The 27000-nt window shown below is 37.2% G+C and overlaps 1 protein-coding gene across 2 annotated transcripts; it reads right to left on the reverse strand.

Annotated features, from left to right (window-relative positions):
• Positions 1-423: 423 nt before the first annotated feature.
• On the reverse strand, positions 424-26792 carry LOC104245122 (uncharacterized). Of its 2 annotated transcripts, none has more exons than XM_009800691.2 (12): positions 26625-26792; positions 26070-26367; positions 25164-25240; positions 16613-16721; positions 15344-15411; positions 14287-14364; positions 12078-12142; positions 5734-5800; positions 5426-5608; positions 3520-3576; positions 2560-2655; positions 424-972 (listed from the first exon to the last, which is right to left on the reverse strand). In XM_009800691.2, exons 2-12 carry the CDS (start codon positions 26359-26361, stop codon positions 838-840), a joined length of 1227 nt encoding a protein of 408 aa, XP_009798993.1. In that variant the 5' UTR covers positions 26362-26367; positions 26625-26792; the 3' UTR covers positions 424-837. The 2 variants fall into 2 exon arrangements, with proteins under 2 accessions (XP_009798993.1, XP_070030663.1); XM_070174562.1 differs by having other exon boundaries at positions 25167-25240; positions 26625-26771.
• Between the last annotated feature and the right edge of the window lie 208 nt (positions 26793-27000).

Genomic DNA, 27000 nt, shown 5'->3' on the forward strand with positions numbered 1-27000 from the left:
ACATTCTTAAACTTGAATTTTAGCCGGAATTAGTTATAGAAATTAACAACACTTTACAGTGGCACAATCTATTCCAACATACAATAATATATCGAACTACTTCAACAAGTCTACGAGTGAGATTTCCAGAGTATTGATGTTCGTACAAGAATATCTGTAAATATAAATCCACCAAACATATAGCTTATCAATCTAATATTTGAGAATTTACATTCTTTAACGCCAGATGTCCTTCGCATTTTTTACTGACATACAAATTTCTAACAAAACTAAGAGATTCCTAACAAACATTAAGCATAATGTAAACATGCCAATATGACGATACCACCTAAATGGCATTATCCATAAGGATTCTTTCTTCCATTTTGCCCTATTTTACACTAAATATGCATAGATTTCTTCTTGTTGCAGGTTAGAATAATGCAAGACAACCACACATTAAATGTAATTCCACAAAATAAGAAATTAAGAGAGCAGATAGTAGAAAGTTGTACAGAACATCATTGCAATACTAGCAACAATTACGATGGTTAGTAGGATCCTAACTCGAAGTGCACAGCATACACACTGTAATTCGCCCATGACTCGAATAGCACTCTGTTCTTTAATTCGCCCATGACTCGAATAGCATTCTGTTCTTTAATTCGCCCATCACAGAATCTACTGGCACTTGGAACTATGTTAATGGAGTAACAAAATTAAATGCTTCCAAGAAATACAGAAACACTAGCAAGGATAAAAATGCAGCGCAAACAAAACAGTGAATCAGGCAAATCATCTTTTGATGTTTACATGCAGCCAAAATCCTTCATATTATGAATTAATTTACAGAAATCTTCAAGCCTGAACTGAATCTGAGCCGCTGGAAGCTGTTGAATGTGCTTTCCTTTCTGCTTGAAGCGACCTACACAATGTTTCAAGCTTTTCTTTCTGGTTCCTTGTTTTCTCCAATTGTTTCTTTAAAAGTTCACGCTGCAGAAAAATCAAGATATTTCAATATTCCTACTGTGAAAACAGAGTTCTACTAAGCCTACATGATTTGAGCATCAAGCCATATAATGGAAAAGGACAATGTTAATTCATGATAAGAAGCTTTTGACGAAACAGAAATGTCATGAAACAGCATGCTATCCCATGCAGAGAGTACTATGGCAATATTGACCCGGGCTACGAGGACAACAGTTAACAAGCTTCATGGTTTCAACACGGAGCAACACACAGAGAATAGACAGCAGATAGATTGTGTGAAGCATATTGCAAAAAAAGAAAAGTCATGATTTTTGTTATTATGATTAGGCAGCTGGTAGATGGCTTGACAGTATCAAAATTGGCGAAACCATGTATTACTGTTCAGAAAAGAGTTAGTAATATCTATTACTAATAACATCTTGTACTAGTTTGATTTTGGACTTGCTACACATTCTACTATGACTTCTAGTTTACATTGTGGAAAGGAACAATAGAGCTTTTCAGGGATATAGATGTCAATGCATACATTTAAATAGTTAAATCCCACTTCAACGCACAACCCTGATCAGGCACATGGAGAAATTTCCTTATTTCACCAATCTTCTTCAGTTTTTATTAGAGCTAACTTTATGCGAATGAATCATTTGTTTACAGACCCTCTCATGCTGGTAATTGTACAGGGAGGCACCCTTTTAGTACCATTAAACATAAAAACCCCACAAATACACTACTCTATCTTTTCAGAGTTTGACTTGGCACAGAGTTTAAGATATTAACTTTGACTTACGCATGATATAAATGCAGCGGAAGAAAATAGTAAAGCAATGGTTAAATAGTTAATTTGATAGTGAAAAAGATCGCATCAAAGTTTAAATTTTGAAATAATTTTAAGGATTTGAATTCTGGAAGTTGTGAAAGTTTGATAGAAATGGAATGTGGTCAAACGTTTTGGAACGTCCCAAAATGGAAGAGTATCGTATAAATTGAAATAGAGGAAGTAATTAACAAAAGAAACCAGCAGTAAAACTGATAGGAGTCTTAAGTACTGTTAGGGGAAAGAAACCAGCACCCAAAAATAATGAGTTAAAAGTATGCATTTGTAGTGTCAAAAATCAGCAATCTGCAGAACATCAATTCGAACCTTAATTTCAGATGGCTCATATCGAGTAAAGTCAGTGATATACAGAATATCAATTTGGAGCTTAATGGCGTCCAGTCATCTTTAAAGCTTTTCTATGCTGTTTCATAATGCTACTTTCAAGGGTTATTATAGCGTTTTCAGTTTTGCAATTACGACATGCATATGTTAGGAAACTTACAGTAGATTGCTTTACTTGGAACATTAAAAGTTAAGAAATCTAGAGTTTCAGTAACCGCAGTTGTGATGTTAGAGGAAAAACAGCTTATTGTCTTAAGTTGCTATACGACTCTGGATGTCATACTCTATGTTGCTTAGTGTTCCTTAATCTGTCTGCTGCACCAGTTTTGCATCATCACTTGCAGACAACAAACAATAGGAATAAGCAACCAAAGACAAACGAGTAATTTCCTTTCTTTAAAGAGAGTTAAGAGTGATAGAGACAGCATTACCTCCTCAGCGAGTTCAATGAGAGTAACATCTGTCTTGTCACATTTGCCCTTCAAGAAAGCATTCTCCTTCTTGAGTTCTTTTATTGATTTTGCCATCTAAAATCAGAACCGAGTAAACATCAAAAAGGATGAATATCGCGAGAGTAGATCTCAAAGAAATAGCACCTGACTTGGCACAATGACTGCAGCATGAAGGTGAACTACTCCCTCTACCCCAATAAACCTGACTTCCTTTCCCCATTGGTCCATCTCAAATAATTTGACCTCTTTCCTAAAATGAAAACTTCTTTCCCTTCAACAATTTAAACTAATATAAACTGATACTACTTTACATAATTTCAACTTTAGTTTTACATCGACAATTCCCCCTTTTCATTTCTAACCAATATTTTAATCACCTTACTACCGAATTTGAATAATAATCTACTCAAACACTATTCTAACTGTGCAAGCTAAACTATATCTAGTTTATCAGGACTAGGGGTGGCAATTTGAGCCCAACCGATTTAACCCACCCAAGGTTGGGCTGGTCATTAACCCGCCCATTTGTTGAACTCGACCCATCTTGACCCAACATATTTCAGACCATTTAAAGTTGGGTTGATTTTTAGCCCAAATTGATCCATGAGTAACTTTGCTAAAATATCTTTAAAATTACTTCTTCTTTTTTGTTTGATATGTTATATATGACCATAACACAAGAAAAAAGAGTTTTTTTCAATTATTAAACAATTTATAAGAAAACAATACACATTAATTAAAGCTTGGTAAGAGTTGGGTTATGACCCAAATTTTAGCCAACTTGACCCCGTCCATTTGATGACCCGCCCATTTATTGACTCAGCCCATTTTGACCCACCCAAAATTAGCCCAACCCGTCCATTTGACACCCCTATTTAGGACGGAATATGGAACCCTGGGAAATTGAAAAGAAGTTGAAGAGAAAAATGGAAGTAAAACCTTCTCAATATCTTGCTTGAACGTTTCAAAAACCTCATTGCTCTTCCGCAAAGCTTCCTGCAAGAGTAGAAAAAATAAGTGTTTTTTAATGTTTCATTTTCCAACTTTTCATGACACAAACACTACAACAACAGCAACAACAACAACAACAACCCAGTATAATCCCACTTAGTGGGGTCTGGGGAGGGTAGTGTGTACGCAGACCTTACCCCTACCCTGGGGTAGAGAGGTTGTTTCCAAATAGACCCCCGGCATCCTTCCCTCCAAGAACTTCCCACCTTGCTCTTGGGGATACTCGAACTCACAACTTCTTGGTTGGAAGTGGAGGTTGCTTACCATCAGAGCAATCCCTCTTGTCCTCATGACACAAACACTACAAGCAGCTAAATATAGAAACATAATCCTTTCCATTTTGATTTTGAACAATTGGTTTGTCCTATAATTTGATACCTCTAAGAAGCACATACTCCAGTTCACTTGAATAAGACATATAAACAAACATTACAAGGAAACTCTTACTTTATCGAGCACTAGGGAAGTGCATATTATATTGCTCTAAAACTATGTTTAAACAACAGGGCAACTAGTTTTCATTCCAAAGGTTGGATTTCATTCCTAGATTTTTGCTTTGGTATTTCATCAGTTCATAGGATAGACAGCAGATTACGGTCATATGGCAACCCAGACGGGAACCCTACCACTACTTTCAACCCATGCTAAGCCATCTCAGACCCACAACATCCATTCATTAGATACACAGTTACATGAGAGGAGTAAAAACCCATTAACAAATCCTATAGTAAAAAGTTTAGCAGAGAGGAAGGCATAGGAATGAGACAGGGACAACATGGAGATCCTTGAGGTCTGTGGCAAAGGCACGGCCTATAGCACCACCATTTAACCTTGTTTAAGCACTTCAAGTTCAAGATGAATGTGGAGACTGGCAAAAAAATCCTTCTCAGGTTTATCTCACCCCTATGAATCAATTGGCTCCCAGAAGTCAAGAAGGCATTCAGTTCAAAAAAAATTCTATTATTTTCTTGTCAATAAAATATATTACCAAATCAGAATAGTTTTTTCACTTTCGTGCATTTCAACTCCTCTAAAAAGGTTTCTAAAAAGCTTGATAGAAAGAACAAAAATAGTTCCCAATAACAACAAGCCATGTCAATCGCAAAGGGAATGTAAAAATTATCTCGTTTCCAAGTAAAGGAGGGTACTGATCTTTTTCAAACAGATAAAAAAAGGAAGGTACTGATCTTTTTCGAACAGATAAAAAAAGGAAGACTTCCCAACAAATAGGACAGATAATATTAAAAAAACAGAAAGGAAAAAGACCCAAGGAGGTGAAAGCTACCTAAGATCCTTAAACTTTCAACTCCAACAAAACAAAGGGAGCCATATCCCTGATACTTCCCACCCAATACATCAGAAAACATAAAGGAACACTTCTTTGACCCAAATATCAGCAGAAGTGGTATTCACTAACACAAACAGTTCTCTGATATCATAGCAGCTCTTTTCCAAAAAGGATTTCGAGTTGAAAGGTAATATAACTTGGAAAAACTAGATCCCTTCAAATTTCTTGTAACTTAATCAAATTTTGTCACCTATACTGTTCACCAAGATCAATATCTAAAGCTAATGATCTAATCAATACTTCAATATAACCAAAGATATGTCGGTCATTCGCCTAATCAAAAACCTTTTTTAAAGGAAATCAAATACTTTGAGGCATGACAGCCAATGCAAATTGTCCAAAAGAATGCCTATACCAACAGAAACTGCAAACCAATACCGGAAGTATGCATGTGATCTCACAACTGTTAGACATCTTACTGGATATGTTTGGTGGAGCAACTTCAGTTTGACACAAGTCATATTATTGTAAGACTAACAGACTAACCTGGAATTGCTGGAACTTTTCTCCATCGGCTGTCAATTGTAACCGCAAGTTCTTCTCTGTTGCTAGTAATTGTGACACTTGGTCAGCATATATTTTCATTTGGGACTGTTCCTGCTTTAATTTCTCTTCATGTTGCTTAGTTTTCAAATCAGCAAGCTGAAGTTCAAGATTCTTTTGCTTCAACTGCAAAGAGAAAGATATTCATCAGACCTTTATTCAAAAAGAAAAAACATTAACATCTGCAAAGATGTTTTATAAAATCAATAATACTAGGAAATTAGAAATAAATAAGAGCAAATGTGAATCACCTTGTTTGCAAATTGCTGTTCCGAGAGAGTATACTGATCTGCAAGTTGCTTCAGCTTGCTCTTTAACCTGCAGTTATTGAAAGATAATAGAAGTATTCAAAAGGCTAATCCTTTGAGCTTAACCAGTTTAATTTAAAAACTAAATTGACCCCCATTTTCAACTCAAACAATTCACAAAATTTGTGGATTTCCACAACTAACCCCAATTAACAGCAGAATTCTTGCTAGAAAACATCACATGCCAGTCCAAAAAGAGGGTGGCGATGGAATACATAGGAACAAAGCAGGATAAAAGCGCTTCTTTTGACAAAAAGTCATTACACTAAAGAAGCCAGTGCATGGCAGAACTGTCATTCTTTTTAAGAAAAAGAAACCTTTGCTGTGAACATTGACAAAGCCAGTCCCAACTTTCAGTAAAGCATTATAATGTTATGTTGTTGGAATACCCCACTATGCAAGTGGCAAGCAAAAGAGTAAAAAACCTATAACAAGAAATGATTTCCTAAAAACGATACCCGATCAAATGCACTAATTGATATCTGAGACCTCATGGGAGCACCAAAAGTTTACCCAATAAAAGCCCATTTTGTTCACAAAATCATTTTTCACCCTCTGAATGCTCTTCTATACCTTCCCCTCCAAAATTCTTACACAGGCCAAAGGGGCTACATGCTCCACATCTTCTCCGTCTACCCAACATCACGTCTTTAACCATAGCTGACATCAACCACCGTAATCCAAACAGATTCAATATCGTTCAGCATAACTGGCTTGCAACCTAGCAATTCACTAATATGTGATCCAGTCCCGTCAACATTTTGACATAAAGCATCAGCTTACATACCTTTTTCTATAATAAAAAAAACTTTCAGTTGTCAGAGTCATTCCCCTTATTGTCAACCATGGGAACAACTAGACCTTCTTTGGCACTCTGGAAATCCAAACTAAAAGGTGTCAGAAACTTGTATCCTCTCTTTTAAGTAACCTGTGATAGTAAGACTTCACCAAGAACAATTCCCTCCCACTTGCTTTCCATTTCCAAGTGTTATGGTCTATGTGATGTTTTGCTTATATAGTAATTTCACAACATTTTGGAGTGCATATATCACCCAGTCTTGTAGATATCTCTTAAACCTCAATTCAGATAGGCAGTGATGTCTTGTGTCCTATAGACATGAAGAATTGTCATATTGTTCTGACACAACATGTTGTAGATAGTTGGAAAAGCAGCTCTGAAGATATCATCACCACATGTGCTTCCCGGAACTAATTCTATTTCTGCTCCCAACTCTAAAAGTTATATCATTGCTAACTCTTCGTATCACTTTATGATATATCTCCACCAGTCCACTTTTATTAGGATAATGTGGTTTTTCATTCGCTTCCCCTTTTTGTGCACCATACTTGTCTATGATAAATGTGCTCGACAAATCTTGTACCTCGTTGCTGAACTTCCAGACACTTCCCTAAGAGTGGTTGATTGAATACCATCAAATCTCACTCTGGGCTCTTCATCCTTTATTCGGGATGTGACCATCTTCGAGTTCACCAAATGCAAATCTTTTACCATAATTTTTAACCACACAAAATTTCTTTGAAGCTTATCCAGTTTTTCCATGACACTAGCAAGCACGTGCATCAGAAACAAGTAATATGTCTGAGTATCTGACAAAGTGATCTTGATCAAAGTCACCTTTTCCCTTCTGATAAATACCGTTTCAGCTATCATGCTAGCCTTCTCTCAACCTTCCGCATCACTACGTTGCAGACTGCACAATAGATAATCCTAGTGGTACCCTAGATAAAGTCGCAGGAAGTTTTCTTGTTCTACAATACAACAATAACAACAACAACAACAAACCCAGTATAGTCCCGCAAGTGGGCTCTGGGGAGGGTAGTGTGTATACGCAGACCTTAACCCCTACCTTGAAAAGATAGAGAGGTTGTATCTGATAGACCTTCAGCTCAGGAAAGATAAGAAGAAAGGAGTAACAACAAGTAGTAACACCAGCAGGCCAATCAGAAAATCGAAGTGAACGAAACAACTGATAACAAAAATATAAGAATAAGAAAATACAAGACTAACACTACGTAGCACACTAATACCATTGGTATGAACGAGGAAAACAGAAAACAGTCGGCCACCTAACCTTCTAACCAAATTCTCGACCTCCGCACCTTCCTATCAAAGGTCATATCCTCGGTTAGCTGGAACATCGCCATGTTTTGCCTAATCACCTCACTCCAATACTTTTACGGTTTACCCCTATCTATCCTTAGGCCCTCCAAGATCAACCTCTTAGACCTCCTCAATAGGACATCAGTGTCTCTCCTCTTTACATGGCTGAATCTAAGTCTCGCTTCCCGCACCTTGTCCTCCACAAGGGCTACGCCCAACTTTTCCCGAATATCTTCATTCCTAATTTTATCTGACCTGATATGCCCTCATGCATCTCAACATCCTCATTTCTACTACCTTCATCTTTTGGACATGGGAGTTCTTGAACTGGCCATAACTCAACCCCATACAGCATAGTCGGTCTGACCACCGCTCTGTAGAACTTACCTTTAAGTTTTGGTGGCACATTCTTGTCACATAAAACACCGGAAGCAAGCCTCCATTTCATCCACCCCAACCCAATACGATGTGTGATGTCCACGTCAATCTCCCCATTCCATTGTATAACTAACCAAAGGTACTTGAAACTTCCTCTCCTAGGAATGACTTGTGTGTCAAGCCTCACATTCCCATGTGTTTCCTGATTGTCCAATATTGTCCCACCTCCTGCCTAGCATAACCTCGCACTTCTTAAATTGATCCTCAATCCCGACATTGCTTGAAACCACAGCACACATATTGATGTTTTAATTGCGATATTTCTCCTTCTTCCTCCTATTTGTTTTTCTTCGTCCTTTTTTTTCCTTCACCTTTTGTTGAGCCGAGGGTCTACCGAAAACAGCCTCTCTAACTTTACAAGGTCGGGGTAAGGTCTGTGTACACACTACCCTCCCCAGACCCCACCTGTGGGATTAGACTGGGTTTGTTGTGTTGTTGTAATATCACATAACATGCGGATATCTTCTGCTAACAAAAGGTGTGATACTATGATACTATCATGCCCCCTTAATTGGCTGAACCAGTTCAAAAGACCTCTTGCTACAAATTTATTCATCAATCTACTTAACGCTTCCATTACTAGAATAAATACCCCGAGAGATGACGAATCACCTTATCTCAATCCTCGTAACATTTTCCCAAACAAATGCACGTGCTCCCATTTACTAAAATAGACAATTTCACTGTCAATGTGCATCTCTTTATTTTCTTTTATCCACCTTTTTTCGTACCTCATCTTCATAATTACAAAATCGAGAAAATCTCAATTCAAGTGGCTATGAACTTTCTACTTTTGAGAATGTAAGAAAAAGGTATTATTGATCAAAATACTACTAAATTTGTGTTGTGAGGACACTTCAGGAACAATTTCAAAACTCAGTTTCTTTATTTGATAATCAGTGAGGTAGCTGAGGAAATCCATTAGACTATCTGCACCATATATAAGTTCATATTGCATTATAAACACAAAATAGGGAGACGAGTAATTTTTAGTTTGTGGATGCCCTCCTTCTTGCTTTCGGGATTTCTCTTATCTTTTTCCTATATGGTCCACCATATATACAGGCAAGCATGGTCCCCACAATCTTTTCTTAACATTCCCAAATCTTTTCCCACTCCAATAAAAAAGAAGACCCTTTGTTGTCCATGGCATGATTCAATTTAAGTTCCAATTTGTACAGATTTTCCCCCTTTCCCCTATTTTTCTAAAATACACTACCTCATTACGCTAGCAGTGCTGCGCTCAGAATATGTCTACCTTGTATGAACACTTTCTGAGAATTTGACAGTCTCATCTAGCACTTTTTTTGGTTAAGATATCAGAAAGCACCTTAGAGATTCTCTTGTAGATACTTCCCACTACACTAATAAGTTTGTAATCTTTACTGTTTGTTGCTCCCTCTTTCCTTGGTACAAGTTCAAAAGAGGATGCATTGAGACACTTTCAAATTCTTTGAACTCCTCGAATGGCTGTCTCGGGGATCTCACCTTTAACCGTGTCCTAGCATCACCAAAAGAAAGTCACTGTGAAGTCATCTGACCTTGGCGCTTTATCCCTCCACAACTTTGTACTGCTTCCTTTACCTCCTCCACCATATCCCTCTCCAACACATCCTTATACCCCCCCCCCCAAAAAAAAAAAAAGATTTTGACACCTACTAGCATTGGTACCCACACCTCACCTCCTCTTCATTGTATAATTGAGTGTAAAACTCCACTATTGCTTCTTTTAACTCATCCTCTCCCTCGCACATTGTCTCACCCACCTCCATAGGATTTACATAGTTTTTCCTAATGTTTACAACCACTAACCAATGAATGAATTTTTTGTTGAAGTTCCCTCTATCAATTGCAACGTTCTATATTTTTTGTCTCTGTGTAATCTCTTGAGCTATAAGCCTTATAGATAAACTCTCCCTTCAATTCTCTAGCGGAAGGTAGACAAGCCCAGTCCTATACATGAAAAGACTATCAGAAACACATTGAAGTGTATCACGTTCAAGTTGCAGCATCTTAAAGAGCTTCAACATTGAACTACAAGAAAACAAGTTATGTAGAGGGGGCAAAAGTAGAGACAAGAGAAAACTGTATGCTCTTAATGATGAAACTCAATATAATGAGACTCCTTAAACAAGAGCTTTATTGCAACATTCTATATTTTTTGTCTCCATGTAATCTCTTGAGCTATAAGCTTTATAGATAAACTCTCCCTTCAGTTCTCTAGCGGAAGGTAGACAAGCCCAGTCCTATACATGAAAAGACTATTAGAAACACATTGAAGTGTATCACGTTCAAGTTGCAGCATCTTAAAGAGCTTCAACGTTGAACTACAAGAAAACAAGTTATGTAGAGGGGGCAAAAGTAGAGACAAGAGAAAACTGTATGCTCTTAATGATGAAACTCAATATAATGAGACTCCTTAAACAAGAGCTTTGAATGTGGAGGTCGAGAATCAGGGCTATAGGTTAGGAGGGAGTCGAGCGTTTTTCTACGTTGTTCCGGGGGCGGGGTTAGGCTGATATTGTTTCGCCTTGGGTTGTTAGTGGTTTATGTAGTTTTTCACACTATTTTCCATGGCATTATTACTGGTTATTGTTATTGCTTTTACATTTATTTTTTGTTTCTTACAATGCTGATATTATTTTTCTGGCTTCTGTTGTTGTCACTGATCTATTGTCTATTGTCTATTTTATTGTTTATTTTCTTCTTCTTGAGCCGAGGGTCTTTCCGAAACAGCCTCTAGGGGTAAGGTCTGCGTACACTCTACCCTCCCCAGACCCCACTTGTGGGATTTTACTGGATTGTTGTTGTTTGTATATTACTTTATTTACAAGGACACAAAATAGTTTCCTAACTAATACAGAATAATCTACTGTTCAGACATATTTTGTTCATTGAATATGGACATTTTAGGCACAATAAATTTGGACTTCTATCTTTTTTTTACACCGAGAAATCCATCACGGCCAACCTTGGGACCACTCGCAGCCTTCGAAACTCGGGGATAATGGGGTCGCCCCTCTACCCTTCTCCACATAAACACCAAGCTCAGTTCGCATGGTGCAAGTTGGACATAGCTCTAGCTTATTGTCCCAAAATATGCTTACTCACAAATCATAGCATTTAAATATCACTGATACTTTTTACATGCCATTTTTGGTATAATAGGTGATTCGTAAATCACGGCGATCTGTTGTTTGTTACTTCTTTGGGTTAGTTAACAAGCTAGAAATTTAGAGGTGAATTTATTGACCCACGTCTGGCTGTGGAAGATGAACCTGGTTAATCCAGAGATCCTCCCTCCCACGGCAGTCCTATCCCTCCAAATCAGTGCGTCAATCCCATATTTAAACCATTCCATCTACCCTCAGTGCCATACTCCACCCTCAAACCTTACATAGACGCCCACTAACTTTATAACCTTTTTTTTAAAAATTTTAAGTTTTGAATTCTAAATTCGGTCATCTTCCAATCCCATTAAATAAGACCACCGAAATTAATTAAATGCCACCCAAAAATTCCCTTAATGACCACCCCTCCTATTCCCTTTGTGGTCACACCATCTACAATCTAACACTACTCTAATTCCCTGTCCATGTCAAGCCATATGTTTTGGTCTACATCATTATTTTCATAAGTGTGCCCCATATATATCATTGACAGATATAACCAAAAACATGGCATTGAAAGGCTACTAACATATGATAAATAAACACGGTAATCTTACATCTCATTCTCCTTCAACTGCAATAGACATTCATCTTTTTGCTCTTCCAGCTTGTTGCTAACTTCCTACATGGAGAGGAAAACGAAGAAGGAAACTGTTAAGATACAATTCAAGTTGACCAATCCTTTGAGGCGAAAACAAGCTTACTTTGGAATTCTAGTTTCAAGACATGTATAGTTTCCAAAGCCACCCTGACCCCACAAAGGCCAATCCTTGTTTATTGAAGTGAGCTAACAACCTTTATCTTTATCTCCCCTATTCTCTTCTTTTTTCCTTTTCGTTTTAGGTTGGATGTACAGGTGGAGGCATGGGTTAGTAAAGAAAAAAAAGTTTGTTTATTCATGGAGGAATAGATAATACAAAACATTGGCGGTATGCATACAATATAACAAGAAGGAAGAAAAAATAGAATACAGAAGAGAGTGAGGCTCTCTGAACAAAGATAACCAAAATTCAGATGATTGCAGAGACGATGCTAAATGAATTTTTTTTACCAGCCTAAATAATTTGACAAAATGGTTTCCTTGATGCACCTGCATAGTCAGGCATCCTATCCAATTTCACAAGGAGAATACCAGCGTTAAAAGAGAGATTCTGCTAGATTACTGTAATGGAGTCTCACTCTGGGGCCACAGGCACTCATCAAACTAGTGTGACCACTATGAGAACTTGGAAACATGTTGAATACATGATAGGAAGCACGCACAGCAAATGCTAAGTAACGAATCGGAGTATGGCACTCTGGGGAAGCTCACATGCATCTGATATGTTTGTTAAGTTATTGGATCAGGTGCCACATTTTGATAACAAAGGGACATTTTGTGCCAGATTCAAAAAGTACAATATTTGATGCCTTAGCGTGAAGGGAAGAAAACATAGAAGTAAAGATAAAGTTATAAACAATTTTGCCAGTTGAACTTAACTGTTTTGTTAGGACAAGTGGAAAGGAGATCAGGAAAGGCCTGCTGCTGTGATTACAAATGTGGTTGCTAACGGCAATGATAGCCAATGGTGCAGATGTACTTCACCTAAATCATAACCCAGGGGGGGTAAGAGGGGGCTGTTTCCCTTTTCTTTTTCTCCCTTCCTCCCTCCTTCTCATTCTGCTTCTAGAGCCCAAAGTGCCAAAACCTTTTTTTTTTCTGCTTCTTCTTCCTCTTACAGTCTTACTCCTCCTCTTCTTCTTCACGGTCTGTTCTACATGAGTGGGTGACAATTTCCCTTTCTTTTCTTTTTTTGTTTATATTGGAGAAATCCCTTGTGGGTTTTCTAGCCCAACTCCAGTTAGTGCTCTGGCTTAAAACTCCGGGGAGTATAGGTGAAATCTTTATTATTCAACTTTTCTAATATTTTTGCTATATGATCTTTTATGTAATATCAAATAAAAATGCGGATTGCTGAAATGTTGTGTTTGACGTTATGTTGCCTTGGGTGGTGTTATGTTGACATTTGATATCTGACATTTTCTTGGATGATTTATTAGTACTGATGGTTTCTGGAATATGTGTTTTTGATTATTATAATTATCTTTTTCATTATCTATTCTTGGCTCAGGTAATTGTGTCCAATTCGTAATGTCCACATAGTTTTGGAAAATTCATGTCTGCGTGTCCAGAGACGTGTCTAACATAACTACTCTATTTGTATATATATCTGCATCTATTCCACTTAGAGATACGCTATAAGAGGCAACATGTGAAATTTTGCAAGAATGTTTGACTTCATGTCAAAGATCTAGTCGGCTTTTTCAGCCTATCATAATTATCCTCTTCACAGGTAACAAAAATTATGATGGTACCTAGTAGTTAAGCCTGCTGGAGGCAGATGAAGCACAATAGAAGTGGAGATATGTGACAAGCAGAACTATAGAACCTTCATCATATAATATAGGAAGACTCTGTAACAGAAGTCCTCCCAACAGGCAAACAACAGAAAGTTAGAGGGAATTGCCTATTAAGATGGTAGATAAAAGACCAGGCCTTTTTCAACCTTTTTCAACATTTTACCATGAGTTTTTCTAGTAAAGTCCTTACACATACAAAATTTACTCAAATTTTCTTTATTTTTACAAATTACTTAGAGTAATATGATGCATGGGATAAGGCTAAGCGTAAATGACCACAGTCTACTTGAAAACAAAGGGCACGTCTACAAAAAACTTGCCAAATCTTCAGAAGATAGGCCTTCTCAGAACAGTAAATATTCAGACCTTAATTGCATCTTGAAACCTGTTCGATAAATCCAGCCTCAGATTTTGACCCTCAGTCGATACCCGTTTGCATTCATCCTGCAAATTACAGAAAACAGGCAATATTAAGCCATAGAAACCTAGCTGTAATTAAGGCCAAAACAAAAAATAACATACACTGGAGACTCAGAAAAAGTTATTATTACTTGGTTACCTATATCTAACCCGAGTGTAAAGAGTCAATTTAGAACCTGCCTGATAAGTAAAGTAGGAGACATCACATTGAAACATAGAAACAACCAATAAGCAAACCCATGAAAAGCCAAGAATAAATGGCACGAGTAAACAACTGCAACCCTACTTAACACAGATTTTATCCACCATAATATAAAATTGAGAAGAAGGCCATTCTTATGTAAAAAGGATTTATAATGACCATTTAAGAACACCAAAATGTAAATGATAACGATCTTGACAACTGGAAATCAAAAAACCAGTGACAAACTTTGAAAAAAAAATTGAAAAAAGAAAATGTACATCTCTGATGTCATCTAATTAAAAGATAATGATTTAAATGACTGTCGGCTAGCGATGTAAGTGCTCTAAGTGTGCTGTTCAATGAAAATCACGGTCACTAGCTGGTTTATGACAAGACAGACCACCATCAACGACACTAACCCTGCAATACTATATTTAGAAACTCAATCTAATTCGGCAAAGCAATGACCTTGGGTTATATACTACTTATTAGTAACCACTGTTACAACTTACAAGTCCGAAAATCTCTTTGGACTTCGAGCTTCCAGAAAGCTAGTCACTAAGGAGCAAAAGATAACAGATTTCAAGAAGATGGAATACTGTTGTTGTATGTGCCAAGGAATTGTATATGTTATGTAAAAGAGCAAGTCTTCCATACTCTTGGCATTTACTAACTACCAGACCTAAGATCCACCATACATATGGTGTATACTCACTGAGGAAGAGATTCTTCTTGTCCTAAGTCTGGGAGTGAGATTTTGGTGCAAACTCCTCGCCTAAGAATAAACAGAACCTACATTAGGTATGCGACAGATCTTACCATTAAAACTTTGTTTTGACGCTGCAACTCCCGGCATAGTGACTCCAGTTTATCCCGAACAGCAACAGCTGAATTAAACGAAAAAAAGAAGTGAGTAGTTTTTATGCCAATTGGTCGGATGGATTTGCCCCCAACAAGGTACATATCCTTTAAAAACACATCCGCTGTAGATCACCAAACAAGTTCTCCCAAATGTGAAATGGACAATGAAAACGAGAAACCTAAAAAAATAACATAAAATGGATTTCTGTTTAAATTGAAAAACAGGAAAAGCTTTTAACCTAACAGATTATATTTCTGCATTGTAATACTTGCACTTCATAGCCTATGTCAAATAATGTTGGGTGTATTTGCATAGCATATATCAAGTAGTTGTGTGACGTCGAATCCAAAAATTTATCATCGCTCGTGAAAAAAATATACTTAATCCATGTTCAGAGGAAACAGCAAAAACAAAAAAAAGAAGTGAGTAGTTTTTATGCCAATTGGTCGGATGGCTTTGCCTCCGACAAGGAACATATCCTTTGAAAACACATCCGCTGTAGACCACCAAACAAGTTCTCCCAAATGTGAAATGGACAATGAAAATGTGAAACCTAAAAAAATGACATAAAATGGATTTTTGTTGAAATTGCAAAATAGGAAAAGCTTTTAACCTAACAGATTATATTTCTGCATAGTAATACTTGCACTTCATAGCCTATGTCAAATAATGTTGGCTGTATTTGCATAGCACATATCAAGTAGTTGTGTGACATCAAATCCAACAATTTATCATCGCTCGTGAAAAAAATATACTTAATCCATGTTCAGAGGAAACAGGAAAACAAAAAAAAGGAAGTGAGTAGTTTTTTATGCCAATTGGCCGGATGGCTTTGCCTCCGACAAGGTACATATCCTTCAAAAACACATCCGCCGTATATCACCAAACAAGTTCTCCCAAATGTGAAATGGACAATGAAAATGTGAAACCTAAAAAAATAACATAAAATGGATTTCTGTTTAAATTGCAAAATAGGAAAAGCTTTTAACCTAACAGATTATATTTCTGCATAGTAATACTTGCACTTCATAGCCTATGTCAAATAATGTTGGGTGTATTTGCATAGCATATATCAAGTAGTTGTGTGACGTCAAATCCAACAATTTATCATCGCTCGTGAAAAAAATATACTTAATCCATGTTCAGAGGAAATAGGGAAAACAAATTATGAAAAGAAGGAAGCCCGACTATGAAAAAATAGCAAAATTAGGAATATAACAAGGCACCTGAATCTCTTTCTGCAAGAACTTGCTGATACTTCAAAGTGAACTCCAGAAACTCTTTTTCAGATTTAAAGGTACGTTTTACAGTCTTCCGTTTGGTTTCAGAGGCTTCCTAATAAATGAATATAACCAAAAAGAATTAAGTTACAAAATTTTCGGAAAAGAAGGGAACCTCCATATAACTTGGTATAAGAAACAAAATCCAAAAATTTGATAGCAAGAAAGGAAAAACCCATATAAACACAGTTTTGCTAGTAATGGGGGAAATGTAAAGGAAAAGCAGAAAAGAAGCACCTAGGGAAAGCTAGACTGTTCTTCGAACTACTTGCCAGCCAAATGACTTGTAGGGTGAATCTTAGTAATAGAGGAGGAATTTTACAGTTCATTTTAAGACCATCTCAGAGAGTTGGTGGCATTGAAGCACGTAAACCATAATGATGGTAACTGCTAAGGTGGAAAGCTACTCATAAGCAATAAAATGGACTAAGTTATTTGTTTACTAAAATTTCATTGATAGCACCTCTTTCAACATCATTTGTACATTGTCCAAGGGACATATCTTGACTCCCATCACCCGAGCATAGCTCCATTTTCATTTATCAGCATTATGAGAGATAACATTTGACTTCTCATTGTCCACAAATTTCTCAATTTTATTTGCAGTATCAACCCATCCTGCATCCTATATGATTTTGGGGACGATAATAACATCTTTCCTACGTTTAATAGAAATTATTCTGACATACCTCTGCAAATGTTGAAGTTTCAAAACATTTTTTTTATGGGTAAACAATATATTATATAAATATTTGCACTGAGCCAGTGCAACAAGCGTAATTACAGTTTGTGCAAATCAGCAATTGCGTCTAAAACATCATCTACATCTGGTGCAAAAGCCAGTTTGCACCAATAAGCGATCAACAAAATACATTAACGACCCGACTGGTCGTTTGGAGAAATTTCGTCCGGTTCGGCAGTTTGAGGTCACAGGTAGCTTCATATTATGTGTATCGACTTGCGTGCGCCGTCCGGGCGTGAAACCGGAAAGCTTTTATGTGAAAATATGAAAAATATAGTAATTTCAAGAGTTAAAATTTGGTTTTTAGTTGACTTTGGTCAACATTTTTTGTAAACGGACCCGGATCTGTGTTCCGACGATCCCAGGAGGTCCGCGGTAAAATATGGGACTTGGGCGTATGCCCGAAATTAAATTCCGAGGTCCCTAGCCTTAGAAAATAATTTTTGAAGAAAATTATTGTGCTGGTTTTTAAAGGAAATAAATAAATGAAGTAATGTTTGAACTCGTTGGTACCGGGCCCGTATTTTGGTTCCGGAGCCTGGTACAAGTTTGTTATGATATTTAAGTCCTATCTCTGAAATTTGGTGAGAATCGGAATTGATTTGACGTGATTTGGATGTCCGGTTGAAAAGTTAGAAAATCATGAGTTTTGAGGTTAAATTCATAGTTTTTGATGTTATTTTGATGATTTGATCGCACGAGCAAGTCCGTATAATGTTTTTAGACTTGCATGCATGTTTGGTTTGGAGCCCCGAGGGCTTGGGTGAGTTTCGGATAGGTTTAGGCTAGTTGCGCTTGTTTTTGGATGCTTCATTGTCGTTTCTTCAAGCAAAAATGATACCACATTGAGCAAATGAGATCCAAATTCAGTTTTTATTGAACCATTAGATCCGTATCGAAATTCCGGAGTCATAGGAAAAAGAATCATCGAATTTGGACATCGTGAGGAAGTTATGCTCATTTTCGTGTCGGGGAAAATTGCTAGTTTTTGGTGTGGTCGCAAATGCGAACTTTTTCATCGCAATTGCGATGCCTAGTTCGCAAATGCGACTTCTATCAGCTCTGCCTTGTTCGCAAATTGCGAGGATTCGCAATTATGCGACATCTGAGGCCTGTTAAGTGAGATTTTTGACGAGATTTTTACCCATTTTTTAATTTTCTCAAACCCTAAACCTCCATAGGCGATTTTCCAAAGACCCAAACTTCTCCAAATCATTGGGTAAGTGTCTCTAATCAATTTCTAACTATATTTTGTGATTATATCTTAAATTTAACATCAAATTCGTGAGCATCTAAAGGAAAATTTGGGGAAAATTGTGAAATCTTTCAAAAATGTAAAATGATGATTTGAATGACCAAATGGTATCGGAATTAGATAATTTTTGTATGGGTGAACTCGTAGCGGAATAGGTGTTCGATTTTTTAAAATTTTGTCAGGTTCCGAGGTGCGAGCCCTGGGAGTTGACTTTTGTTGACTTTTTGCAAATTGTATAAGAATCATAGTTTTGTCAATTGAAATTGTTTTCTCTTGCATTGTTTGATGTATTCAAGTCGTTTTTGGCTAGATTGAGCCGAGCGTTGATGAATCGGTAAAGGAAAAGCTAAATTGAGTATTAAATTGGCCGGATTGAGGTAAGTGTCTTGCCTAACCTTGTGTGGGGAACTTCCCCTTAGGGTTTGAGTCTTCTATGCTAATTGTAGTCCGTGCACGCGAGGTGACGGGTGTGTACTCGGACTTATTTTTGGGAAATTTGCCTCTAGGGTTTTTAGGTCCTTATGTTCATTATGTGCAAAGTATTTCGTCATGCTTGAGTTTCCTAATTGCTTAAATTACCTCTATATGCTCCATATGATGTTGCTAGCTTTCCTCTAATTCCTACGTGTTACTTGACCCCTAATTGCCTTAATTGAAGTGATTGTCTTCCTTATTGTTTTGATACTTCTTGATTGTGAGTTCCACTGTGACTTCGTGCAAATATGTTACATGTCCATTTGTTGTGGTTACCAGTGTAATTATCACATGCTTATTATGTCTTGTTGCTTTGTTAAGGTTAGTGTGCTTCTTGGTTTTCTTTTCGTGATCGTTGTTGAGTATTGACTCAAGTTGGGATTCATTTTGTGAAGTTAATTGTTGGAACGAGATTGGTTATTGTTGATTCTCTTGTCGGGATGTATTGTTTCCATTGCCGGGATGTTATTGCTTCTGATATTGTTTCCCTTGCCGGGATATTGTTGTTATACTATTGTTCCCTTGCCGGAATTCTTTTGTGATTGGTGTTGATTTGTATATTGGGATCGGGTTGCACGCCGCAACAATATTATATGGGATCGGGTTGCACGCCGCAACAAGGAGTAATAAGGGTGGACAGATGGGGTCGGGTTGCACGCCGCAACATCATTATATGATTTGGATCGGGTTGCACGCCGCAACATCATTATATGATTTGGATCGGGTTGCACGCCGCAACAATATTATATGATTTGGATCGGGTTGCACGACGCAACATCATTATATGATTTGGATTGGGTTGCACGCCGCAACATCATTATATGATTTGGATCGGGTTGCATGCCGCAACAGTATTATATGATTGGGATCGGGTTGCATGCCGCAACAAGAAAGAATAAAAGTGAATATTGATTCTTATGGTGAGAACGAGAGTAAAAGCACGAGAGATAAAGCACGAAGGGTGATGTCGTGCACTTTCTGTTTGCTGTGTTTATTTGTTGTTATCAATTCAAGTGTTTTAACTGTTTAGATTCCTTTACTGCCGTGATCTTTGTGTTGGAATTCATAGTGTTTTCAATACCTCGCCGTATTTACATATACATATTTCAATACTTCAAATTTCAAAAAAAAATCACATTTTTAATTCAATTAGTTACTCAATTAAATTCCCTTAAACCGTCTGAAGTTGTAATTTACTTAAAAGGGAATTTCTACTACGTTAATTTATCAAATCCCATGTTAAAGGTAATAATTCATTCAATGTTGTATTTTAAAGTGAAAATGGTACTTTCTTTATTCAAATGATTTCTAAAAATAACTTCATCTTTTCTTGTTGAGTTCCTAATTGGTTTAGAGGTTGTACTCTACTTTATGTTATGTAAATGAGACTCCTGGAACATCTTAATTGCATTAGTCATGGGTCCTATGTGCTGAGTAACATGAGAACGTGGTTGTACAAAGTGAGACAAAATATGTGGGCACAAGGTGCCGGATGTGCTAAAGGTTTGGAAGTTGAGATTATGATATGAGACATCGAGTTCTGAGATGGTTGGGGCTGTGCACCAGAAACGATATGATTGATTGAGTTGACATTGTCTTCCTTACTTGAGATCATTCTACTTCTCTGTGTTCTAGCTATGTTTGTGTTGATTTATTTGGTTATCTTTCGTTTCCATCCGAGTTTCCTTTTATTATTATTTCGACTGTTTGTAGATTGATTTATCCGTGTTGTTGGTATTATTTCGTTACCTTTATCGTGATATTTGTTATCATATCTTGTTTAATCTGTCTGACCAGTAGGTGTCTTGACTGTTCCTCGTCACTACCCATCGAGGTTAGTCTTGATATTTACTAGGCACCGTTGTGGTGTGCTTATACTACACTTATGTACATTTTTGTATATAGATCTAGGCATTTGATCGGTAGTAGCCGTGCGGGTCGTTGCGGTGGAGACTCAAGGTAAACCTGCTGCAGCGTTCACAGGCCTCGGAGTCACCTTCACTTGTACTTACTTCCATTTGTTCCTTTTGTTTCGGAACTGTGATGTATTTATTTTGTATAACTACTCTTAGAAACGCTTATGACTTGTACCGCCGGTTTTGGGAATTGCAATTTGTTAAGAGTTATTTAAATTAAAGATACCAAATATAATTGTTATCTCAGTTAATGTTAGGCTTACCTAGTTTAAAGACTAGGTGTCATCACGACTCCTTTGGAGGGATTTTGGGTCGTGACAAATTAAGTTTAAGGCACTATAAATTACTTCTTTTGCCTTCAAAAATTCTATTGTTTCTTTAAAGCCAGGCGGACCACCAGATCACTTGAGAAACGGTGTTCCAGGTCTTTTGAGCTTTCTTGCATAGACCCTCCTTGGTCCAGCACTTTAGCATTTCTGAAATGAAGTTAGGCATGGTCCAAGACATACCAAATATTGAAAAGAACATGTTCCATAACTGGTTTGTAACCTTGCACTGCAAAAAAAGATGGGTAACATCTTCGGATTGTTCTTCACATAAAGGACATCTGTTGCACAGCTTGAAACCCTCTTCTGGAGATTGTTTTCTGTGAGGCATGCCTCCATAGCCACAATCCAAGAGAAGCAAGAAATCTTTAAAGGTGCCATGTTGTACCATATTTTATTTTCAAGGCCACAACTCACTGTTGCTAAACCCCAGCATATTGTAACAGCTTTTAACTGAAAAAATGCCCTTGGAGTGACCCTTCCAACTAATAGAGTCCATTTTGTTGCAATCCAAAACAGTGTTGCTTAGCATTTGTAGCAAGAGGCCTACCCTCTCCATTTCCCAATCATTAATATTCCTTCTAAAACTCAAATTTCAGCCTTGCGATGTACAAAAATCAAGGAGAACTACGAATAGTAGGAGTATGTCTGTTCTGCAAAGTTTACTCCTTTGAGGATATTCTTTGACCCGAAGTAAGCAAGGAGAACTACGAGCTTGATTCAAACAAGCTTTGGTTTTTCTGTTCTTTTGTTTCATGGTGGCTTGTGTTGACACCAATGCTCCGGTGAGAGTTTGTAAACTTCAATGACTCTTCTCCCTTTTTTTCCGTGAAACTAAGAATTCTTTTCTTTCTCACTAGAAAGGGCCAACCGCACTCTGACTTCAGTGATGGAACAACCTCTGCACCCTGGAACTGCACTAAACATATAACTTACTATTGACTTTCCTCTTCTATTTTTTTGCGTTTCTTCCTTTCCTTCTCTATTTGTATTTATAATTTATCGCTGTTTTCTTTGAATTTTGTGTCTACGATGGCAAAATCTATTATGATATTGATCCTCAAAATCTAAAATTCAAAAATTTCCCCCAATTGGGTGGTTTTCTGTTTTTAATTGAAACATTACTAAAGCCAAAATGAATCAAGTTTGCCTATCTGTAAATCTAGGTACTCCTTCTATGACAAAGCTGAACCTTCCCTCTATTTTTGTCATTGTCAGACTAGTATTTTCAACAATAGCGATAGCTTCGGAAACAATCTCTCTACCCTCAAGGTAGGGGTAAGGTCAGCGTACACACTACCCTCCTCAGACCCCACTCATGGGATTATACTAGGTTTGTTGTTGTTGTTGTTGCAGTAAAGCCGACGTGTTTAGATTTGTTAGGACGCAATCTCTTCCTCTTTTTTCCCAAAAAAAATGGATTTGTATCATAACACCAATACATATATATTTAGTTGAATATAGTATAAATATGATCTTTATTTCAATTCATATCTATCCTCTTTGTTTCATGGCCCTTTCTTCCTTTACTCCCCTTAAAATTGATTCCCTTCCTAGTTAATTGCAAAACCTACCTTTTTAACGTTATTTATTTTTAGACTTCAAGGGTTTATGATTCATAAAAGTTTAAGCCCAAAAAACAAGTTAAGGGGGCAAACAACGCCCTCACACAAAAAGATTTGCCAAAGCAATCTCTTTGAGATTTCAACAAGTAAAACAAAGAGTTTCTTTCTGCCTTTACTGAAGTGATGATAATTTAGAAACTCTAGTAAAAAAGGACCTTGGTCCAAGAACACCACTCTAGTTGAAACCCTCTGCTTCTTTAGTATCCACCTTTAAATTTCTGGGCATGTAGGTATGTCTGATGTAAGCCCTCAAGGCTTAGTTCAAGTGAAAAAGGTTGAGGAACTTGTGACTTAGGTCACAGGTTCGATTCCTGCGTCATGCGAACTAAGCATGGTATTTAAGTGAAAAAGGATAGAGGAGCGGACCCATTATCCCTGAGTTTCGAAAGCTGCAGTTGGTTTTAAGGGTGAAATGGCCCCGGATGTATTTAAAGGTGGATACTAAAGAAGCAGAGGGTTTCAACTATAGTGGTGTTCTTGGACCAAGGCCCTTCTTCTTTGCTAGAGTTTCTAAATTATCGTCACTTCAGTAAAGGCAGAAAGAAACTCTTTGTTTTACTTGGTCATCAAAAACAACAACAACAACAACATCCCCAGTATATTCCCACAAGTAGGGTCTGGGGAAGGTAGTATGTACGCATACCTTACCCCTACCTGAGTTTCGAAAGCTGCAGTTGGTTTTAAGGGTGAAATGGCCCCGGATGTATTTAAAGGTGGATACTAAAGAAGCAGAGGGTTTCAACTAGAGTGGTGTTCTTGGACCAAGGCCCTTCTTCTTTGCTAGAGTTTCTAAATTATCGTCACTTCAGTAAAGGCAGAAAGAAACTCTTTGTTTTACTTGGTCATCAAAAACAACAACAACAACAACATCCCCAGTATATTCCCACAAGTAGGGTCTGGGGAAGGTAGTATGTACGCATACCTTACCCCTACCTTGTGCAGGTAGAGAGGTTGTTTCATAGAGACCCTCGGCTCGGGTAAGCACAGTAATCAGCAATAAAGAAATGTAATATATAAAAATGAAAAAGTTATGGGGAGAAAGCATAAGCAATAGTGAGATTTAAACAAAACGAACCAGAAGCAATAATAGGTAATAATATGCAAAGCAGGTCATCAAAAAAAAGAAAAAGGTATATCAGATGTAATTTTAGTGAACCTCTCCTTCAGGCATCTTCTCAAATAATCATGGTGATTTAAGACTTCCCTCCACATTTGTGATGCAACACTACACTTTGCGGTTCACACCCTTTGAGTTTGACTTCTGTCAACCATCTTTTAATCTCTAAAACCCGAGCATAGCTCCTATTTCCTCGTTGCCCATTTTCCTCGCACTAATTTGTTTCCTTTATCCCGATTTTTGTAATCTTATTGCAAATTCTTCTCACCCCTTATCAACATATATCCTAGGATGATGATAGAAGACTTTCTCACTCCTTTCAACACCACAATCTTCAGATATCTTCAATCCATTGAAGTTTGAAAAGACATTATAAGAGAATATTTGATTTCCCAGTTTCCATATCCTATGAATCTTCCATGTTCCTTCGGAGGACCAGCAGAAGATTCTACATACTTCCCGTAAGCTCGCCCTATCCATCATCATTCTACTCATCAAATTCTTCTTCTCTTAATCAAGGCATACCATCTTGAAATATTATTATCCATGTCTCTTAATTCATATCACTTATTTACAGCCTGAAAGAGGGTTTTCCTCTCATCGCCTAACCTAGGGCTTAAGTTACTTTGTAAAGCAAATCGCGATTTCAAAGAGTCAGTTGGAGCACAATATGGATTAAATGAAAGAAAGAACAAAGGACCTGCGGAGAGTGGATAGAAAGTACTATTGGAAATGGTGTACGATAGGAAAGTAAGGGGCATACAAAAGATTAAGCTGGGATATGGGAAAGATGATTATCATAGCAGGAACCAATTTAACAAAAAGGTGATTGAAGATAGGATAGAAATGGCAGCCCGGAATACATCCCAAAATGAAAGAAATATCCATTTTACTTGATAGAAAACCAGAGGATTTAATCTGAGAAGTGGAGGGTTTACCATAGCGCTACACAGAACCATGACTGGAGTGGATCAAAAAGCAGGAAATTGATACAGTCAAACACAATAACAACATAAGGAAAATGAAATTGATGTTTACTGACTACTTTTTTGTTTTCAGCACTCTCTGTTAATGATATCTCCTTCACAGTTGGAATGTTTTGATTCAACTCTCCTCCAGCTGCAGGAAAAGAAATAACACTTAGGGCGGACTGATTTAAGCTTAAAATAATCTAGCAGCAACATTGCTGTAACAAGAAACATCACGAAGCAAAGAACTGAAAATTATGGTATATTCAAGTCTATATTCATTCAGACAAGCCACCACAAACAGAAAATCGAATCAGACATTTCTCGAAGTAAGGAACATCATCATTTAAGAAGATGGTATCAGTCACTTCTCTTTTCTGATGGATATCTCTTTGGAATATAGTACTCAACACTGAACCTAACACTGATATGAAGGTTATTTTATTTGATTTCACAAGATAATTACTGAAAGATATAGCATGCTTTGGAAGCTCCAGTATTTTGTTAAATCAAGCAAATGGAACAGTATAATAGTCTGTCAAGTGGTCACATCTTCCAATGTTTTTGAACTGCTCGAAGATTTCTAAATGTTTCCATTCAATTCTCCAATCTCAGTCACTTTTTTCCCTCATTTCTAGAAATTTCCATTCCCATAACGATTCATTTGACTAAAACGAACCATTCTAAAAAGTCAATGAAAACTACAATGAAGCTAATATCTTTATATTGCACTCTGATAAGCGACAATCTAATAACAATTTCCAACCCAATACACTAACACTTGTATCTACAACAACAAAAAACCTAATGCAATACCACAAGTAGGGTCTGGGGAGGGTAGTGTATACACAGCCTTACCCTGCTTGAGAAGGTAGGTAGGTTGTTTCCGATAGACCAACAGTAACACTTGTATCTATGCGACATAACTATCAACATTTAACAAAAATCCCAATATAAGCTCACAGACTAAAGAGACATACAGTTGTCCAAGTTGTGACATTTCACTCTAACTTGATCATCCTGTCCCATATTTGCCTCTGCACTTCTACACTTGCTATTCTCACTATCTTCATAAGCATTTAACTCGGGATCGACTAACTTTTCTTCCTTATAATCAATCACCTCATGGCTCAATTTTTCCTGCTCGGGTTGTGGTGTTTTTGGAGCCAATGCGTCTGTACTTGAGCTGTCACCAACGAAACCATCGGGCAATGATTCTGCTTCTGGGAGCTGATTTGCAACAGGGTTTTGAATTGCGTTCTCATTTTCCATCTTCACCTACATATAAACATAAAAAGGGGAACAAATAGAACTCAATCCGAAAGACCTAAAAATGGAGATTTCCGCAAAGGCCCAAAAAAATGTGGACTTTCATGAATAAAAATTGAATCTTTGCTCAGTAATGTGTGTGTATAAAGAGAATATATGCAGACCACCATATATGTGATAGGTTTAAAGGAAAAAACACGCATAAATATGGAGAGTAAGATATGGCAAATGTCTTTGAAGTGTAAGAGATAGGAGCACAAGCATACCAGAATGCCTATTTGAGAATCTGTTGAACAGAAAGGGAAGAGGGTTGAAGCCTGAATATCAAGAGTGATACTGACACACAAAAATGGTGGGTCGTTGCACTTTAACTTTGTCTTTCCGCTTTGAAGGTGCCCCCGACTGTCCTTGCAATATGCAGGTTTCGTCTTGTACACGTGACATTATTTTGATGATCATTTTCCCTTCTTTCTTTTTTTTCTCTTTTTCCTCTTGTTGTTGATGGCTTTTTCTTTCTTACATTTTTGGGGAAAAGTTTAGATTTGTCGTTCGACTTTAGTAATTATCCACGTTTATCCTTAATTATACTATCCGTTCATTATCCCTAATTATACTATCCACATTTATCCTTAATTATACTAT

The sequence above is a fragment of the Nicotiana sylvestris genome, chromosome 5, assembly GCF_000393655.2.
Source record: "Nicotiana sylvestris chromosome 5, ASM39365v2, whole genome shotgun sequence".
Taxonomy (NCBI): domain Eukaryota; kingdom Viridiplantae; phylum Streptophyta; class Magnoliopsida; order Solanales; family Solanaceae; genus Nicotiana; species Nicotiana sylvestris.

Coding starts and splice junctions, on each gene's coding strand:
- LOC104245122 (XM_009800691.2), bottom strand. CDS start 26,361: ATGGAAAATGAGAACGCAATTCAAAACCCTGTTGCAAATCAGCTCCCA. Junction 15,412..16,612: donor TCTTGCAGAAAGAGATTCAG/GTGCCTTGTTAT, acceptor CGTTTAATTCAG/CTGTTGCTGTTCGGGATAAA. Junction 3,577..5,425: donor AAAAGTTCCAGCAATTCCAG/GTTAGTCTGTTA, acceptor CTACTCTTGCAG/GAAGCTTTGCGGAAGAGCAA.